General features: G+C 45.5%; 1 protein-coding gene across 1 annotated transcript; it reads left to right on the top strand.

Moving 5' to 3' along the window:
* The first annotated feature begins 1,574 nt into the window (after positions 1-1,574).
* On the top strand, positions 1,575-8,218 carry c8a (complement component 8, alpha polypeptide). The gene is made up of 11 exons (XM_052476696.1): positions 1,575-1,761; positions 3,115-3,229; positions 3,371-3,518; positions 3,694-3,841; positions 4,120-4,309; positions 4,429-4,611; positions 4,889-5,132; positions 5,362-5,499; positions 6,557-6,714; positions 7,337-7,562; positions 7,899-8,218. The coding sequence occupies exons 1-11, from the start codon at positions 1,613-1,615 to the stop codon at positions 8,045-8,047; spliced, it is 1,848 nt and encodes a 615-aa protein (XP_052332656.1). The 5' UTR covers positions 1,575-1,612; the 3' UTR covers positions 8,048-8,218.
* Positions 8,219-17,910: the final 9,692 nt, after the last annotated feature.

Below are 17,910 nucleotides of genomic sequence, written 5' to 3'. Positions count from 1 at the left end.
CCCCGCCCTGTGCAACTGGGTACTGGACTTCCTGACGGGCCGCCCCCAGGTGGTGAGGGTAGGCAACAACATCTCCTCCCCGCTGATCCTCAACACGGGGGCCCCACAAGGGTGCGTTCTGAGCCCTCTCCTGTACTCCCTGTTCACCCACGACTGCGTGGCCACGCACGCCTCCAACTCAATCATCAAGTTTGCGGACGACACAACAGTGGTAGGCTTGATTACCAACAACGACGAGACGGCCTACAGGGAGGAGGTAAGGGCCCTCGGAGTGTGGTGTCAGGAAAATAACCTCACACTCAACGTCAACAAAACTAAGGAGATGATTGTGGACTTCAGGAAACAGCAGAGGGAACACCCCCTATCCACATCGATGGAACAGTAGTGGAGAGGGTAGCTAGTTTTAAGTTCCTCGGCATACACATCACAGACAAACTGAATTGGTCCACTCACACTGACAGCGTCGTGAAGAAGGCGCAGCAGCGCCTATTCAACCTCAGGAGGCTGAAGAAATTTGGCTTGTCACCAAAAGCACTCACAAACTTCTACAGATGCACAATCGAGAGCATCCTGGCGGGCTGTATCACCGCCTGGTACGGCAACTGCTCCGCCCTCAACCGTAAGGCTCTCCAGAGGGTAGTGAGGACTGCACAACGCATCACCGGGGGCAAACTACCTGCCCTCCAGGACACCTACACCACCCGTTGTTACAGGAAGGCCATAAAGATCATCAAGGACATCAACCACCCGAACCACTGCCTGTTCACCCCGCTATCATCCAGAAGGCGAGGTCAGTACAGGTGCATCAAAGCTGGGACCGAGAGACTGAAAAACAGCTTCTATCTCAAGGCCATCAGACTGTTAAACAGCCACCACTAACAGTGAGTGGCTGCTGCCAACACACTGTCATTGACACTGACCCAACTCCAGCCATTTTAATAATGGGAATTGATGGGAATTATGTAAATATATCACTAGCCACTTTAAACAATGCTACCTTATATAATGTTACTTACCCTACATTATTCATCTCATATGCATATGTATATACTGTACTCTACATCATCGACTGCATCCTTATGTAACACATGTATCACTAGCCACTTTAACTATGCCACTTTGTTTACTTTGTCTACACACTCATCTCATATGTATATACTGTACTCGATACCATCTACTGTATGCTGCTCTGTACCATCACTCATTCATATATCCTTATGTACATGTTCCTTATCCCCTTACACTGTGTATAAGACAGTAGTTTTGGAATTGTTAGTTAGATTACTTGTTGGTTATCACTGCATTGTCGGAACTAGAAGCACAAGCATTTCGCTACACTCGCATTTAACATCTGCTAACCATGTGTATGTGACAAATAAAATTTGATTTGATTTGATTTGACCTGTGTGTGTGTTTTGTACTACGAATTTTGGAAGTGAGTGGGCCAGGATGTGGTGTGCTTGTGTAGGCCTATGTGTGTGATATTACGAAAAATATATTTCCCAACTGTTGGAGCATGTTTACCCTTGATCAATCATTTACTGTGGCCTCTTATGACATGAGTGCACTTACCCCAGGATGACAACTATCAGTCATCTAAACAAAGCTTAACATGAGCTCATTTTCATCAAGGAGCTCTTTTATTTCTAATATGAATAGACTGATATGTGTATTATTGGGCTCCTACCTTCTGCTGCTGGTTTTAAACAAATCTCTCACTGTGGATGCAACAGAGTACTCATGGAATATGGCTGAAACCAGGTAGATTTCTGTAGTTTTTACCACAAATACTACTACTTTTATTTACTACTACTGGGTGATTCCAGCAGGAGCAGAAACTATTACTGGTATCTCAGATTGTTCTGGCAATTCTCACACTGAAACTTCATTGGGAGGTAGAATGACTGAAATACTTTTTACATTTGTATCACAAAACATTTTTGAGAGAATCATGATCATTTAGAGACAGAATACAGACAGTTTACACACATTATGTACAACTAGGTAGAATGAGCATAGAGCTATAAGAGAATGGGTAGTGTATACAGCTGATGTGTATTATCAGTATGAATATATTTAAATGCAGTATAGTGCAGGTATTTGTGTACATTTCAGAGATGGCTTGATGCGGTGTGCATGCATTTTACAGACACGCTTATCCAGAGCAACTAGGGTAAAGAGCCTTGCTCATGGGCACATCGTTAGACTAGTCAGCGATTTGAACCAGCGACCTTTCGGGTTATGCCTCCTGTCAGGCCATATAATATGTGACCCGTACATGATACAGACAACATCTGGGTGTCATTATACTCCTTATAATGTACTCTATCACATGGAGTATGTCTAGATTCTGAAATACACGTTCACATGAATTTATTCAGCATTAAAACGATTTAAAATGAATATTTCAAAACTACCCTTTTTTGATGAAGCTTTTTTTGAAACAATACACTCTTCAAACCCATCACATTTCCAGAGTGGCTCTTGTACTTTTAATGATATGACCCATTTATACATATAACCAATCACAGCCCTCCTTTAGGATTGCATATTCAGCAAATCACCAGCAGAGGGCGTGCCCTTAGAAATCATTTACCATTTACAGTATTGCTGGTGTTCATAAAATTGGTCAGAATTTCAGAATTCGCAGAGCCCACTTTGGAAATGTGATCTACTTGTACTTAAAATTAACAAAATCCAAAATAATAGTTTTGAGATATTTATATGAATATTTTTTTTATGTAGAATAAATTTGTGTGAAAATGTGTATTTCAGAATCTAGACATAGTCCATATGTTAGAGCACACTTATCAGGGGTATAATGACACCCAGATATTGTCAGTACCGTGTACGGTTCACAGATCACGTATAGGAATGTATAGGTCTAAAAACACCAATAATGGCAACTTTCACCATGATAAAAAAAATAAGATGGTGATGTAAATATGTAAAGCATATCGCACATACCTCCTCCCAATTACATTTCTATGTGAGAATTGCCAGAAATTCAAAGATAACAAAAATATTTTCTGCTCCCGCTGTTGTGGAATCGCTCTACTTCAATCTAAAATGTCTGTGAAGCTTGAAACTAATGGTATTTGTATTTGACTGAAGAACAGGGCAATCTCCTATTAGGAGAGTCAGAAGTGTAAACAAACCAGCTCCTATCAACTGTAAGATGAAAATGTGGTCGTCATGGACCCCTTGTGACTCCTGCACAGACAAGAAGGTAAAGGGTTTTGCTTCTCATTATATGGTTCATGTTCAAGGCTTGGGACTAAATAATAAACGATAGTTTCTATGATACACAATGATCTGTTGTTCCACTAAAACAATTCTCATATTTGTGTTCATTATTTATATTGCCCAGTTTCGTTTCCGTTACATGGAGAAAGCGTCCCAGTTTGGTGGGAGACTATGTTTGGATAGTCAGTGGGAAGAGCTGGCATGCCCCACAGCACAGGCAGTGTGTTGGGAACCAGACATCTGTGGAGAAAGATTCACCTGCAATGCCACAGGTGAACAATATACACAATATACATCACCTCCAACCTCAAGCCAAGCGTACAATGTGTTGAGTCTTCTTTTGTCTCCAAATGTTTCATGTGGTTTTCATATGGGTGTGTGTGTGCATACGTGCTTGTAACGAGCGTGTGTGTGTGTGCGTGTGTGCGTGCATCCATCCGTACTTAGGTCGTTGTGTGAGCCAGGCGCTTCGCTGTAACGGTGAGGTCGACTGTGACGACGAGTCTGATGAGACGGACTGCGAGCAGGTGGACGACAGACAGGACAAGTGTTCCACACTGCTACCCGTCCCTGGTGCTGGCCGAGGCACTCAGGGGTAAGCAGGGGTCAGAGGACAGGGGTCATCAACAGTCATAATAAGTGGGAACAACAGGATGCATCTGACACACAAAAGACATGTTGCTGTTTGTGCTGCACACACACACACACACACACACACACACACACACACACACACACACACACACACACACACACACACACACACACACACACACACACACACACACACACACACACACACACACACACACACACACACACACACACACCTCATTTGAAACAACAACAAAGTATTGATCTTTATGTTCCTAGCTTTAACATACTGACAGGAGAATTTGTGGACCACGTTCTTGACCCACAATACTATGGAGGACAGTGTGAATATGTCTACAATGGAGAATGGAGAAAACTCATCTATGATCCCTTCTGTGAGAATTTACATTATAACGAGGATGAGAAAAACTATCGTAAACCCTACAACTTCCATACATACCGCTTCATGGTACGGTACTGTACTGTATGCATCGTCATGACACAAAATGTACACTTTTTACAATGCTCAACTTATCAATGACATTTGAAAAAAGTAACATGTGTTTTGTTATTTTTGCGTTATTCTAGGCCCAGGCCACTTCTGAAGGCTCCTCAGAGTATTATGAAGATATGGCCAGATTACTGAAAGCCAGAAAGACGGAAGATTCTTTTAATCTGGGTGTTACTGTTGGGATTCAGTACGTGGAGTTTGGAGTATCAGGGAATGTGGAGTCTGAGTTCCTAACATATCTAACAAAATACACCAATCAGGTAAGAGAATATGTCTTAAATAATACCCCCGAAACAGCCTCTTTATACCCAGGGAACACAACTGTAGTTCGTCCCTGGCTGCGTTTTATTCCAGGAGGCTATTGCCTACAACCTTGTTTTCTCAGATCCACGAAGGGTAGTGAACGAGAACAGATTGGACGTAACATCTATCCTGAAATGAAACCCCTGAGTCCTATATTTCTCATTTGAGCATGTATGAAGCTGAAAAGCGCTATACAAATATAGTTCTGGTTATGTGTTCTCCTTTGTCCCTCAGGAACTTGGCTTCATCAGGTTGCAGTCTAAGGTTCAGACGGCCCAGTTTAAGATGAGGAGCGAGGGGCTGATGCTTCATGAAGACATGTACCTGTCCCTCATGGAGCTTCCTGAGGAGAAGTATGACTTTGGCCTGTACTCCCGCTTCCTCAACACATACGGAACGCACTACGTCACCCAGGGCATCATGGGAGGGACCCTGGAGTATGTGGCGGTCGTCAACACAACCGCCATGACAACATCTAGTATGGTGTCTTTTTTTATTTCTGTGATGCTGTCGTTGAATGAGTGAGGTTTCAGACTGGGTCAGTGGTGGAGAAAGTGTGAAGGATTTTTAGACCTTTCTATATTTTGGAAGGAACCATATAATATTATCATGTGAGTTATTATAGTCAATGGTATATTTGAAGAGTCCATTTCTTTGTGAATTTAATGCTTATTCCAAAACTTGTTTTTGCTCTTGACTTTTTACAGAGATTGATGCGGAACAACTTAAAGGGTGTTTGGGTGGATCCATTGGCATAAGCAGTCCTATAGGCAAGACCAAGCAGGTCGAAGTTGGAGGCAAACTTGAATTCAAAGGTTGCAAAGGCACCGGCTCTTATGAAAAAGGTGTGTGATCGTCCCAACCGACCTTATCTAGCAAAGGACACCTTGGGTAACATTTCCTACTTTTTCTACCAACACCAGATACCAAAGGACAGCTTGGTTAACATTTCCTACTTTTTCTACCAACACCAGATACCAAAGGACACCTTGGTTAACATTTCCTACTTTTTCTACCAACACCAGATACCAAAGGACACCTTGGGTAACATTTCCTACTTTTTCTACCAACACCAGATACCAAAGGACAGCTTGGTTAACATTTCCTACTTTTTCTACCAACACCAGATACCAAAGGACACCTTAGTTAACATTTCCTACTTTTTCTACCAACACCAGATACCAAAGGACACCTTAGTTAACATTTCCTACTTTTTCTACCAACACCAGATACCAAAGGACACCTTAGTTAACATTTCCTACTTTTTCTACCAACACCAGATACCAAAGGACACCTTGGTTAACATTTCCTACTTTTTCTACCAACACCAGATACCAAAGGACACCTTAGTTAACATTTCCTACTTTTTCTACCAACACCAGATACCAAAGGACACCTTGGTTAACATGTCCTACTTCTTCTACCAACACCAGATACCAAAGGACACCTTAGTTAACATTTCCTACTTTTTCTACCAACACCAGATACCAAAGGACAGCTTGGTTAACATTTCCTACTTTTTCTACCAACACCAGATACCAAAGGACAGCTTGGTTAACATTTCCTACTTTTTCTACCAACACCAGATACCAAAGGACAGCTTTGTTAACATTTCCTACTTTTTCTACCAACACCAGATACCAAAGGACAGCTTGGTTAACATTTCCTACTTTTTCTAACAACACCAGATTTCTAGCTCATTTCAAATGTATATTGTTGTTCAACTTTCTGACTTTCCGGTAGTAACATTCAGTTAGAGCAATTGTGGGTAACAGGGATAGGGTCTATTCCATTTCAAAAGAGTTCATTCAGTAAGTATACTGGAATTGCAGTTTACTTCCAGAATTTACTGAATTGAGATGGACCCAGGTGGATAATTGAGGATTTCCCTCTGTAACCCAGAGATGTATGGCAGCTCCAGTCTGATCAAGGACATTGTGACGCTGGTGAAGGGGGGCAGTACAGGAAGTAGTGGGGGTCTGCTGGCCATCAAGGACCCTGACACATACAGGAAGTGGGGCCTTTCTCTCAAGTACAACCCAACGCTCATCGAGTTTGAGGTATAATAGCATTTACTTACAGATATACCTAAACACACTGTATATAGCCAATGATGTATATAAACCCTGGATTACTGATGCGATGTATTGGCCATTGAGAGGCTTTGAAGCCACCAGTCGGCCATATTGGCACTCCCCAGTAGAAGCAGTCCTCCATAGGAATGAATAGAATTCTACAGTATTTCAATTAAATGTTTCAAGGCCAATTTTTTGTTGTTGTTGTAGTGGGTACAGTAACATTAGAACTTTCAGAAAATGTTACTTTAAGAAATGTTTGTGTATATACTGTATGTTTAGCTCACATAACATTATTTAAAAGTCTGTAATCAAATAAACATGACAAAAACAAATTTCATTACATTCATAAATGCATTTCTATAGCTTCCAGAATATTTTTTACAATGGTGGGGGAGTGCCAGTCAACCAGTGTATATATACATAGTGTATTCAGCACACATATTGTGCTGGACATTACATCTGTGCATGCTACTTGAAACATGGTACTTTTACGTGTTTACTTTATATACAGTGCATTCAAACATAGTACATTCAATATGCACAAACACATCAAGTAACTCATCAAGCATGGTCGCCTCTTCCCTCCTCTCCCCCCTCTCCCCAGACCCTGCCCATATTTGAGCTGGTGCGTCTGAGCACAGCGGGGGACCACGTGGGGGCACGGCCGGCCCACCTGAGGAGGGCGTGGGAGGAGTACCTGCTCCAGTTCAACTCCTGTCGCTGTGCCCCCTGCAGACATGACGGCATCCCTGTCCTCTCCCAGACCTCCTGCCACTGCATCTGCAAGCAGGGCTTCGGAGGGGAAGCCTGCGAGGAAACCCTCAGGAAAGGTGGGCGTAACAGTGCTATTATATGCAGTTACTTATATCTGCCCTCAGATGACAGCAAGTGCCACACCTTACTACAGTAACTATGCTATTCAGTTAGTATGTGTAGAGACTTAGATGAGTGGGTAACACAGAGCCTGAGTGGGTAACACAGAGCCTGAGTGGGTAACACAGAGCCTGAGTGGGTAACACAGAGCCTGTGTGGGTAACACAGAGCCTGAGTGGGTAACACAGAGCCTGAGTGGGTAACACAGAGCCTGAGTGGGTAACACAGAGCCTGAGTGGGTAACACAGAGCCTGAGTGGGTAACACAGAGCCTGGCATTCTGTCGCCTGATAGGTTCCACGACGGACGGGGCCTGGAGTTGCTGGGGAACGTGGTCTTCCTGTCAGTCAGGAAGTAAGACGCGCCGACGGTCATGTGACAACCCCCAGCCAGATGGGGGCGCCGCCTGCCTTGGCTCCTCCTCCCAGAACCAACGCTGTTGATGTCACCAGCCAGACGGGTCACAGCGCGGCAGGGGGCACAGATTTCAAAACTACATCAGGAAGTAGGAGTGAATACCAATGATGTTCATTATGTTACCAACTCTGTATTTTTATCTGGACAGAAAGATGAGGGTCAAAAAGTTTGTTCAGAAATAAAAACAGTTAAAGATATTCTCGATTATCAAATAATTTTGTTTTATTTGTCACATGCGCAGAATATGTTTTATCTCCTCAGTTATCTCACTGTCACTATAAAAGACTCAACAATGAAAACATACTGTAACACAGGCACAACACTTCCAATTATTTTACTAGGCAAGTCAGTTAAGACCAAATTCTTATTTACAATGATGGCTTAGGAACAGTGGGCTAACTGCCTTGTTCAGGGGCAGAACAACAAATGTATACCTTGTGAGCTCAGGGATTCGATGTAACAACCTTTTTGTTACTGGCCCAACACTCTAACCACTAGGCTACCTGCTGGTTACTGGCCCAACACTCTAACCACTAGGCACCCTGCTGGTTACTGGCCCAACACTCTAACCATTAGGCACCCTGCTGGTTACTGGCCCAACACTCTAACCACTAGGCACCCTGCTGGTTACTGGCCCAACACTCTAACCACTAGGCTACCTGCTGGTTACTGGCCCAACACTCTAACCACTAGGCACCCTGCTGGTTACTGGCCCAACACTCTAACCACTAGGCTACCTGCTGGTTACTGGCCCAACACTCTAACCACTAGGCGACCTGCTGGTTACTGGCCCAACACTCTAACCACTAGGCTACCTGCTGGTTACTGGCCCAACACTTTAACCACTAGGCTACCCGCGGGTTACTGGCCCAACACTCTAACCACTAGGCTACCTGCTGGTTACTGGCCCAACACTCTAACCACTAGGCACCCTGCTGGTTACTGGCCCAACACTCTAACCACTAGGCACCCTGCTGGTTACTGGCCCAACACTCTAACCACTAGGCTACCTGCTGGTTACTGGCCCAACACTCTAACCACTAGGCACCCTGCTGGTTACTGGCCCAACACTCTAACCACTAGGCTACCTGCTGGTTACTGGCCCAACACTCTAACCACTAGGCGACCTGCTGGTTACTGGCCCAACACTCTAACCACTAGGCTACCTGCTGGTTACTGGCCCAACACTCTAACCACTAGGCTACCTGCTGGTTACTGGCCCAACACTCTAACCACTAGGCTACCTGCTGGTTACTGGCCCAACACTCTAACCACTAGGCGACCTGCTGGTTACTGGTCCAACACTCTAACCACTAGGCTACCTGCTGGTTACTGGCCCAACACTCTAACCACTAGGCTACCTGCGGGTTACTGGCCCAACACTCTAACCACTAGGCTACCTGCTGGTTACTGGCCCAACACTCTAACCACTAGGCTACCTGCTGGTTACTGGCCCAACACTCTAACCACTAGGCACCCTGCTGGTTACTGGCCCAACACTCAAACCACTAGGCACCCTGCTGGTTACTTGCCCAACACTCTAACCACTAGGCTACCTGCTGGTTACTGGCCCAACACTCTAACCACTAGGCTACCTGCTGGTTACTGGCCCAACACTCTAACCACTAGGCTACCTGCTGGTTACTGGCCCAAAGCTCTAACCACTGGGCTTCCTGCTGGTTACTGGCCCAACGCTCTAACCACTAGGCACCCTGCTGGTTACTGGTCCAACGCTCTAACCACTAGGCTACCTGCTGGTTACTGGCCCAAAGCTCTAACCACTAGGCACCCTGCTGGTTACTGACCCAATGCTCTAACCACTAGGCTACTTGCTGGTTACTGGCCCAACGCTCTAACCACTAGGCACCCTGCTGGTTACTGGTCCAACGCTCTAACCACTAGGCTACCTGCTGGTTACTGGCCCAACGCTCTAACCACTAGGCTACCTGCTGGTTACTGGCCCAACACTCTAACCACTAGGCTACCTGCTGGTTACTGGCCCAACACTCTAACCACTAGGCTACCTGCTGGTTACTGGCCCAACACTCTAACCACTAGGCTACCTGCTGGTTACTGGCCCAACACTCTAACCACTAGGCTACCTGCTGATTACTGGCCCAACACTTAAACCACTAGGCACCCTGCTGGTTACTGGCCCAACACTCTAACCACTAGGCACCCTGCTGGTTACTGGCCCAACACTTTAACCACTAGGCTACCTGCTGGTTACTGGTCCAACACTTTAACCACTAGGCACCCTGCTGGTTACTGGCCCAACGCTCTAACCACTAGGCTACCTGCTGGTTACTGGCCCAACGCTCTAACCACTAGGCTACCTGCTGGTTACTGGCCCAACACTTTAACCACTAGGCTACCTGCTGGTTACTGGCCCAACACTCTAACCACTAGGCTACCTGCTGGTTACTGGCCCAACGCTCTAACCACTCGGCACCCTGCTGGTTACTGACCCAACGCTCTAACCACTAGGCTACCTGCTGGTTACTGACCTAACACTCTAACCACTAGGCTGCCTGCTGGTTACTGGCCCAATGCTCTAACCGCTAGGCTACCTGCTGGTTACTGGCCCAATACTCTAACCACTAGGCTACCTGCCGCCCCTATTAGCTTTATTTCAATTAAGAGTCTGGGACAATTCAGAAACAGTCAATTCCACCTGGAGTCCTCTGCAGGCCATGCCTCTGTTGTAGGGTTGTTACACTGGCGGCTCCTTGTCTTAGCCCTCTCCTTGCAGGGCGGCCACAAACCCCAGCAGGCTCCAGCTATGGCTATATCTGTTAGGGTCAAAGTTTAAACGGTTAAACCTCCATAATAGCATGGAAATGGCAATACTGTGGAAATTAAATAGAGATGTTTAAGCTACAGGTGAAGGTATTTTCATGTAGTTTTGTGTTTTTATTAAGAGGCTGACCTGGTCGTTGGGTGATCTCACATTCCAGCCCACTGTAGCCAGATGGACACACACTCACATCTTGAGCCTAATGAGAGAGATGAAGACATTGTTATCATTGTGATGATCATCATCCTCAGCATCATCATCATCACCATCTCTCATAGGTTTATAAATATAAAGTATAGCTGGATTGAGGAGGGAGGGAGTCTTTTAAGAAAAGCCAATCTGTTTTTGAAGCAGGCAGGAGGGACGGTGTTTAGCATAGCGGCAGGAGCTGTCTCATCAGGTTCTTCTTCAGGGAGATGGGAGAAGTCTCTGGAGGTCACCAGCTTATATCGCAGTCGCGTCTGTCACACAGGCAACAACATCACAACCAACTCAGGACTGGAGTCTGACAGACAGGTAGAGGACACCTATAGACAGAGTGAAGGAGGTAAAGAGAGAGGAGATAGACAGAGAGGGATACAGAGAGAGCGACAGACAGAAACAGAGGGAGAAAGAGGGCGATAGAGAGAAACAGACAGCGGGAGACAGACAGAACAGACAGACAGACGGAGAGGGGGAGGGGGGGAGAGAGAGGGGGAGAGAGAGAAGAGATAGAGAGAAAGACAGACAGAGGGAGACAGAGAGGGAGACCGAGAGAGAGACAGACAGACAGACAGAGGGAGACAGAGATAGACAGATTGAGGGAGGGAGGGAGACCGAGAGAGAGAGAGACAGACAGAGAGGGAGGGAGACAGAGAGAGAGACAGGGGGAGGGAGGGAGACAGAGAAAGAGAGAGAGACAGGTGGAGAGACAGGGTGAGAGAGAGACAGACAGAGGGAGAGGGAGAGACAGACAGAGGCAAACAGACAGACAGACAGACAGACAGACAGACAGACAGACAGACAGACAGACAGACAGACAGACAGACAGACAGACAGACAGAGAGAGAGAGAGATAGACAAAGGGTCCCAGGTTGCTGAAGAGAAAAGGAGATGTAGAAAGAGGAGAAGTCTAAAAAAGAGACAGCGAGAAATGGCAAGAACCGAGTACAGAAAGAGAGACAGTATTCCCACCGTGCTGCGGATGAAGTCAGGATTGTAATGCACAGCTTCTCCCCAGAGTCTCATCTGTTGTGGCGTGGGCAGCTTCTTGGCAGTCAGTGAGGTGATGGACTCACTGTCACCCCCTCTAACCATGCTCCACCATGCTGCCTTTCACTGTGTCCTAGGGGGAGGGGGAGAGGAGGGAGGGGAGAGAGAGGATGGATGGAGGGGGAGAGGAGGGAGGTGAGTGAGGGAGGGGGAGAGGAAAAGGTGTGAGGGGGTTAGGGAGAGGTAGGGTGAGGGGGTTAGTGAGAGGGAGAGGGGGGAAGGGAAGGGAGATGGGGAGGGAGAGTGGAGGGAGGGAGTGGGGGTAGGGAGAGGGGGAGGGAGATAGAGAGGTGGGGGGTTGGGGGAGAAAGAGAGAAAATAAAATATAATTGAAAACAGTTGAACAAATCTTTATGCAAGTGTCCCACTTACTGTAAGGCTTTTTCTCAGTGAGAAATTCTCACAGAAGGCTGCATTACCCAATCAATACACAGAATGTGAAGTACATCACATGTTCGTTATCATTGGTTAGCTACTCCCGTTGTCTTTATCCATGCAAAGTGGATTACAAACCGCAACCTGCACCACCTAGACTCTCCACCTAGACTCTCCACTAACAGGTTTATCAACATCCTCCTACCCAACCTCCTCTTCCTCATCATCACCACCATCATCCTAATCATCATCATAATCATGGGCAGCAGGTAGCCTTGTGGTTAGAGCTTTGGGCCAGTCGGTAACTGGAAGGTTGCTGGATCAAGTACCCGAGCACACAAGGTCAAATTCTGTTGTTCTGCCTCTGAACAAGGCAGTTAACCCACTGTTCCCTGGGCGCTGAAGATGTGGATGTTGATTATGGAAGCCCCCAGCACCTCTCTGATTCAGAGGGTTTAGGTTAAAAGCAGAAGACACATTTCAGTTGAATGCATTCAGCTGTACAACTGACCTTTTGTCATCATCCATCTGTTCCTCCTCCTGATAATACACACTCCATGCTGTATTCTCTATTGACACGTTCACTTCAACTGTCCAGTTTAAATCCAGAATAATGTTCCCTCTCGTTGTACCCAGATAAGGCTTCAGTCTAAAACCTTACGATCGGGAGTAAGGGTACTGCAAATTAACCTCACTCTAAATCATACATTTTCTGTCAACTGTATAGAGTATTGATGCTTGTAGAGGACTGCCATTGCCCTTGTATCTCTATATCTTCCACACACATAGACTTAATGAAGGTCTTACCAGAGTAGGAGCCGGCACAGTGCAGCATAGAGGAGCATGGGCTGACAGTAGGCTTCAACATGGAACCAGAGAACAAGGTAGTAGTGGTGGATCAGGACTGACACCAACCGGACGACACAACTGTGTGTGTGTGCGTGTGTGTGCGTGTGTGTGTGTGTGTGTGTGTGTGTGTGTGTGTGTGTGTGTGTGTGTGTGTGTGTGTGTGTGTGTGTGTGTGTGTGTGTGTGTGTGTGTGTGTGTGTGTGTGTGTGTGTGTGTGTGTGTGTGTGTGTTATGCGTGTGCGTGTGCGTGTGTGCAGTAGGTCTGTCTGTAAACACACTGATTAATATTATCGGGGACATAGACTCATCGTTACGCTCTGACCCTGGGTCAGCCGTTTGGTTTTGTGGTCTGGGAAATCATCAAATAAACAATCCAACAAACATGACTTGTGTATTTTGTGTTTCCCAGTGTTTAGCTTCCCATAGCAGAGTTTCCCTGTGCCCATTCCCTGACCATTTCAGCCAATTTGGGGAGTAAACTGAAATTCCAATCCCAAATGTTCCTTAATGCTTTTGCCATAATGAACACAACCCTGGTTTGTCACATTAAACACAACCCTGGTTTTGCCATAATGAACACAACCCTGGTTTTGCCCTAATGAACACAACCCTGGTTTGTCACATTGAACACAACCCTGGTTTGTCACATTGAACACAACCCTGGTTTGTCACATTGAACACAACCCTGGTTTGTCACATTAAACACAACCCTGGTTTTGCCATAATGAACACAACCCTGGTTTTGCCCTAATGAACACAACCCTGGTTTTGCCCTAATGAACACAACCCTGGTTTTGCCCTAATGAACACAACCCTGGTTTTGCCCTAATGAACACAACCCTGGTTTTGCCCTAATGAACACAACCCTGGTTTTGCCCTAATGAACACAACCCTGGTTTTGCCCTAATGAACACAACCCTGGTTTTGCCCTAATGAACACAACCCTGGTTTTGCCATAATGAACACAACCCTGGTTTTGCCCTAATGAACACAACCCTGGTTTTGCCCTAATGAACACAACCATGGTTTGTCACATTGAACACAACCCTGGTTTTGCCCTAATGAACACAACCCTGGTTTGTCACATTAAACACAACCCTGGTTTTGCCATAATGAACACAACCCTGGTTTTGCCCTAATGAACACAACCCTGGTTTGTCACATTGAACACAACCCTGGTTTGTCACATTGAACACAACCCTGGTTTGTCACATTGAACACAACCCTGGTTTGTCACATTAAACACAACCCTGGTTTTGCCATAATGAACACAACCCTGGTTTTGCCCTAATGAACACAACCCTGGTTTTGCCATAATGAACACAACCCTGGTTTTGCCCTAATGAACACAACCCTGGTTTGTCACATTGAACACAACCCTGGTTTTGCCCTAATGAACACAACCCTGGTTTTGCCATAATGAACACAACCCTGGTTTTGCCCTAATGAACACAACCCTGGTTTTGCCCTAATGAACACAACCCTGGTTTTGCCCTAATGAACACAACCCTGGTTTTGCCATAATGAACACAACCCTGGTTTTGCCCTAATGAACACAACCCTGGTTTTGCCCTAATGAACACAACCCTGGTTTGTCACATTGAACACAACCCTGGTTTTGCCCTAATGAACACAACCCTGGTTTGTCACATTGAACACAACCCTGGTTTTGCCCTAATGAACACAACCCTGGTTTTTCCATAATGAACACAACCCTGGTTTTGCCCTAATGAACACAACCCTGGTTTTGCCCTAATGAACACAACCCTGGTTTTGCCATAATGAACACAACCCTGGTTTTGCCCTAATGAACACAACCCTGGTTTTGCCCTAATGAACACAACCCTGGTTTGTCACATTGAACACAACCCTGGTTTTGCCCTAATGAACACAACCCTGGTTTGTCACATTAAACACAACCCTGGTTTTGCCATAATGAACACAACCCTGGTTTTGCCCTAATGAACACAACCCTGGTTTGTCACATTGAACACAACCCTGGTTTGTCACATTGAACACAACCCTGGTTTGTCACATTGAACACAACCCTGGTTTGTCACATTAAACACAACCCTGGTTTTGCCATAATGAACACAACCCTGGTTTTGCCCTAATGAACACAACCCTGGTTTTTCCCCAATTGAACACAACCCTGGTTTGTCACATTGAACACAACCCTGGTTTTGCCCTAATGAACACAACCCTGGTTTTGCCATAATGAACACAACCCTGGTTTTGCCCTAATGAAAACAACCCTGGTTTTGCCCTAATCAACACAACCCTGGTTTTGCCCTAATGAACACAACCCTGGTTTTGCCATAATGAACACAACCCTGGTTTTGCCCTAATGAACACAACCCTGGTTTTGCCCTAATGAACACAACCCTGGTTTGTCACATTGAACACAACCCTGGTTTTGCCCTAATGAACACAACCCTGGTTTGTCACATTAAACACAACCCTGGTTTTGCCATAATGAACACAACCCTGGTTTTGCCCTAATGAACACAACCCTGGTTTGTCACATTGAACACAACCCTGGTTTGTCACATTGAACACAACCCTGGTTTGTCACATTGAACACAACCCTGGTTTGTCACATTAAACACAACCCTGGTTTTGCCATAATGAACACGACCCTGGTTTTGCCCTAATGAACACAACCCTGGTTTTGCCATAATGAACACAACCCTGGTTTTGCCCTAATGAACACAACCCTGGTTTTGCCCTAATGAACACAACCCTGGTTTGTCACATTGAACACAACCCTGGTTTTGCCCTAATGAACACAACCCTGGTTTTGCCATAATGAACACAAACCTGGTTTTGCCCTAATGAACACAACCCTGGTTTTGCCCTAATGAACACAACCCTGGTTTTGCCCTAATGAACACAACCCTGGTTTTGCCATAATGAACACAACCCTGGTTTTGCCATAATGAACACAACCCTGGTTTTGCCCTAATGAACACAACCCTGGTTTTGCCCTAATGAACACAACCCTGGTTTTGCCATAATGAACACAACCCTGGTTTTGCCCTAATGAACACAACCCTGGTTTTGCCCTAATGAACACAACCCTGGTTTTGCCCTAATGAACACAACCCTGGTTTTGCCATAATGAACACAACCCTGGTTTTGCCCTAATGAACACAACCCTGGTTTTGCCATAATGAACACAACCCTGGTTTTGCCATAATGAACACAACCCTGGTTTTGCCCTAATGAACACAACCCTGGTTTTGCCCTAATGAACACAACCCTGGTTTTGCCGTAATGAACACAACCTTGGTTTTGCCCTAATGAACACAACCCTGGTTTTGCCCTAATGAACACAACCCTGATTTTGCCCTAATGAACACAACCCTGGTTTTGCCCTAATGAACACAACCCTGGTTTTGCAGTAATGAACACAACCTTGGTTTTGCCCTAATGAACACAACCCTGGTTTGCCCTAATGAACACAACCCTGGTTTTGCAGTAATGAACACAACCTTGGTTTTGCCCTAATGAACACAACCCTGGTTTTGCAGTAATGAACACAACCTTGGTTTTGCCCTAATGAACACAACCCTGGTTTTGCCCTAATGAACACAACCCTGGTTTTGCAGTAATGAACACAACCTTGGTTTTGCCCTAATGAACACAACCCTGGTTTTGCCCTAATGAACACAACCCTGGTTTTGCAGTAATGAACACAACCCTGGTTTTGCCCTAATGAACACAACCCTGGTTTTGCAGTAATGAACACAACCCTGGTTTTGCCCTAATGAACACAACCCTGGTTTTGCAGTAATGAACACAACCCTGGTTTTGCCCTAATGAACACAACCCTGGTTTTGCCCTAATGAACACAACCCTGGTTTTGCAGTAATGAACACAACCCTGGTTTTGCCCTAATGAACACAACCCTGGTTTTGCAGTAATGAACACAACCCTGGTTTTGCAGTAATGAACACAACCCTGGTTTTGCCCTAATGAACACAACCCTGGTTTTGCAGTAATGAACACAACCCTGGTTTTGCCCTAATGAACACAACCCTGGTTTTGCAGTAATGAACACAACCCTGGTTTTGCCCTAATGAACACAACCCTGGTTTTGCAGTAATGAACACAACCCTGGTTTTGCCCTAATGAACACAACCCTGGTTTTGCAGTAATGAACACAACCCTGGTTTTGCCCTAATGAACACAACCCTGGTTTTTTGAACACAACCCTGGTTTTGCCCTAATGAACACAAATGAACACAACCCTGGTTTTGCCCTAATGAACACAACCCTGGTTTTTTGCCCTAATGAACACAACCCTGGTTTTGCCCTAATGAACACAACCCTGGTTTTGCAGTAATGAACACAACCCTGGTTTTGCCCTAATGAACACAACCCTGGTTTTGCAGTAATGAACACAACCCTGGTTTTGAACACAACCCTGGTTTTGCCCTAATGAACACAACCCTGGTTTTGCCCTAATGAACACAACCCTGGTTTTGCAGTAATGAACACAACCCTGGTTTTGCCCTAATGAACACAACCCTGGTTTTGCAGTAATGAACACAACCCTGGTTTTGCCCTAATGAACACAACCCTGGTTTTGCAGTAATGAACACAACCCTGGTT

The sequence above is a fragment of the Oncorhynchus keta genome, chromosome 23, assembly GCF_023373465.1.
Source record: "Oncorhynchus keta strain PuntledgeMale-10-30-2019 chromosome 23, Oket_V2, whole genome shotgun sequence".
NCBI classification, from domain to species: Eukaryota; Metazoa; Chordata; class Actinopteri; order Salmoniformes; family Salmonidae; genus Oncorhynchus; species Oncorhynchus keta.
The sequence above is the reverse complement of the archived record's forward strand: the minus strand, read 5'-3'. Positions and strand labels throughout refer to the sequence as shown.